This window comes from Penaeus vannamei, chromosome 20, assembly GCF_042767895.1.
Source record: "Penaeus vannamei isolate JL-2024 chromosome 20, ASM4276789v1, whole genome shotgun sequence".
NCBI lineage: Eukaryota > Metazoa > Arthropoda > Malacostraca > Decapoda > Penaeidae > Penaeus > Penaeus vannamei.
The window spans coordinates 32152122-32155251 of record NC_091568.1 but is presented as its reverse complement, the minus strand read 5'-3'; the positions used below and the strand labels follow the sequence as shown (position 1 = coordinate 32155251).

At 43.2% G+C, this 3130-nt stretch overlaps 1 protein-coding gene across 3 annotated transcripts in view; it reads left to right on the top strand.

Moving 5' to 3' along the window:
* The window catches only part of LOC138865337 (mucin-2-like), a 2444-nt gene extending 916 nt beyond the window's left edge, over window positions 1-1528 (top strand). The window contains exons 5-6 of one of the 3 annotated variants that reach the window (XM_070135688.1): window positions 66-299; window positions 480-1526. In XM_070135688.1, coding sequence (XP_069991789.1) covers window positions 66-299; window positions 480-1420 — 1175 coding nt within the window. In that variant the 3' untranslated portion in view covers window positions 1421-1526. Of the gene's footprint in view, window positions 1-65 lie in introns of all 3 variants that reach the window. The other 2 variants (XM_070135687.1, XM_070135686.1) reach the window with 2 other exon arrangements.
* Window positions 1529-3130: the final 1602 nt, after the last annotated feature.

Below are 3130 nucleotides of genomic sequence, written 5' to 3'. Positions count from 1 at the left end.
AAACGAGTTATTGTATGTAATACGCTGCAAACATTTAATTCCCTCTTGTCTTTCCATTAATCCAGAACGTATCCTCGAGTTTCTGCCACCGGTTGGCTTGCTGACGGTGGTAACCAAGACAGCATGGGAGATCATGGTCACTGCCACCGTCAGCCACCCGACTGACACTTTCACGATCTCCCTGGCTGGGTGCGTGCCCACGGCCTTACCCTTCAGCGCCGCTGCCTGTGTCGCGACGGGCACGTCGACCACAACCACGACTACCGCTACGACTACTACAAGTGTAAGCTCGACAACAGGTGCAAGTACGGCTACTACTAGTACAACCACGACCACACCTGCAGCTACTACTCCAACTACTACTAGTACAACCACGACCACACCTGCAGCCACTACTCCAACTACTACTAGTACAACCACGACCACACCTGCAGCTACTTCTCCAACTACTACTAGTACAACCACGGCCACACCTGCAGCCACTACTCCAACTACTACTAGTACAACCACGACCACACCTGCAGCCACTACTCCAACTACTACTAGTACAACCACGACCACACCTGCAGCCACTACTCCAACTACTACTAGTACAACCACGACCACACCTGCAGCCACTACTCCAACTACTACTAGTACAACCACGACCACACCTACAGCCACTACTCCAACTACTAGTACAACCACGACCACACCTGCAACCACTTCTCCAACTACTACTAGTACAACTACACCTGCAGCCACTACTCCAACTACTACTAGTACAACCACGACCACACCTGCAGCCACTACTCCAACTACTAGTACAACCACGACCACACCTGCAACCACTTCTCCAACTACTACTAGTACAACTACACCTGCAGCCACTACTCCAACTACTACTAGTACAACCACGACCACACCTGCAACCACTTCTCCAACTACTACTAGTACAACCACGACCACACCTGCAACCACTTCTCCAACTACTACTAGTACAACCACGACCACACCTGCAACCACTTCTCCAACTACTACTAGTACAACCACGACTACTACTCCAGTGACCACGACTGCGGCTACGACAACAAGCACCACCACATCCTCAACACCACCCATGAGCCCTTCTGTAGTCGTAACTGTAACATCGACTGTGACGGTGACTGCTACCGCAAGCACGACTCCTTCCACGACCACAGCAACTTCTACCATATCTCCTCCTCCTCCTCCATCCGTCGTAACCGTAACAGCGACTCAGACTGTAACCGCAACGGTGACGACGACCCCGGCTGCGACTTCGACCCCGGCTCCGACCTCGACCCCGGTTCCGACTTCGACCCCGGTTCCGACTTCGACCCCTGTTCCGACTTCGACCCCGGTTCCGACTTCGACCCCGGTTCCGACCTCGACCCCTCTGGCCACCCCGACAGCCCGCTAAGAGGAATGGGAACACGAAGACTACGAACCTGTTTATCTTATGTTTATGTTTATATTGTACATCGTCCAGTGTCCCGGATGGAAGTTACCCTGACTGGTAATGCCTGTAACAAACCAAAACATTTGTATGCTGAAGCTGACGTGGAAATAAAATGAGACAGAGACTCATTATTGTTTGCAACCTGAGACAGATTTAATGGTGGTCATTATGGAAATCATAAATAACGTGATGGTTAAAGGTCTTGTCTTGCTTTTAAGGGATACAATGCATTGAGTGAGCAAATGGATGGTTCGGTCTATTTGCACTTTATATGTAATGAGAAAATACTGTGCATATTTATACGTGCGTTACGTGAACATTTATTATCTTCTCGGAAAAAATAGTTTAATACCACTGGTATGTGATAAATGCATATACCAATATGAGAAACAATTTTATTCGTAAATGTATTAATCAGCTGCATTTTATGTAAACCTGTTGAATATATATAGATGGGTTGCCTACAAAATGCACGTTTAATGCTTCCCTGTAATTAGGCATATCATATGATCAACATCATATGATATACCCTGATCTGTAAATATCAACATCCAGTTTTCTAATGATTTGGTTGGTCATATCACAGATGGGTCTAGTCTTAAAGCTTTTCGATGTGAAGGATAACGCGACTGCCATACCTATGTTTTTATCCTTAAATTCCCGAGTGGCGATGTGTTCTTTATAGTTGGTACACCATAGTTACACCCAACTGTGTTTCCGGACACCCTTTGCTCACACTATATCTGTCATGTATGTGATTGTTTTTGTGAGACGTGACTTTAATGATTTCCAGTCTATTGAGTCTGCGTTTCACTGCAAACATTAAGCTTTGGTGTTGGTTGTATAGGAATTTACTTTATGCAGTCGGAAAAGTACGCCCGTTTTGATTAAGGCATTAGTTTCCTCTCGATCAATTGCCTTTATTGCAAGGCGTACGAAGAACAGTCAGTTATTCAAAATCGTTTCGTATCAGGTCTTGCACAGACATTAACTGTTTACGTTGCAAAACCTGCCGTTGGTGTAGCTGGCTGATGTTGGCATAACACGCTGTACTGTGTTATATCGTACTGACTTATTGAAGAAATAACGTTCAGTTCATTCGATATAATTCATGAAGTGATGCCAATTTGTTCTAATTGAATAAGTGTTTCATTATCATCTTAAGTCACTGCCATTATTTTGCCATTGAGAATACCGCAAATAGAAAGAAATCTAGTGATGCAATTATGATATCAGGGTCTGATCCTGTTACTTTAGCAGTCATTCCTTCGTTATTATAGCAATCTGAATGAAAATTACCTAGAAATATTTGGTGATGCTAAAGGTATGCTTCATATCTAGTTCTAAAGTGGGCTTAAACTTAATGCTTAATTAAAAAAATATTTGATACTCGATTTTCATGTAGGTATAATATTCAAAAATTGAAAGATATTTGATTTCAATAAATATCACACGAATTTTTTACTGTTAGAAGTAAAACATTTTAGAAGTAGGATTTAAAAAGATTTTAGAAGTGAGCTGGCCACAATCTACAGAATTTAGAATTTCATTTGAATATTTTCACCACGATTGATAAAGTCATGCTCTCTTCAAACTAACGTAAACAATGACCTTACGCCATGCATGATAAAACATGATGAAACTCAGGACGGTCCAAATAAGACATAATAA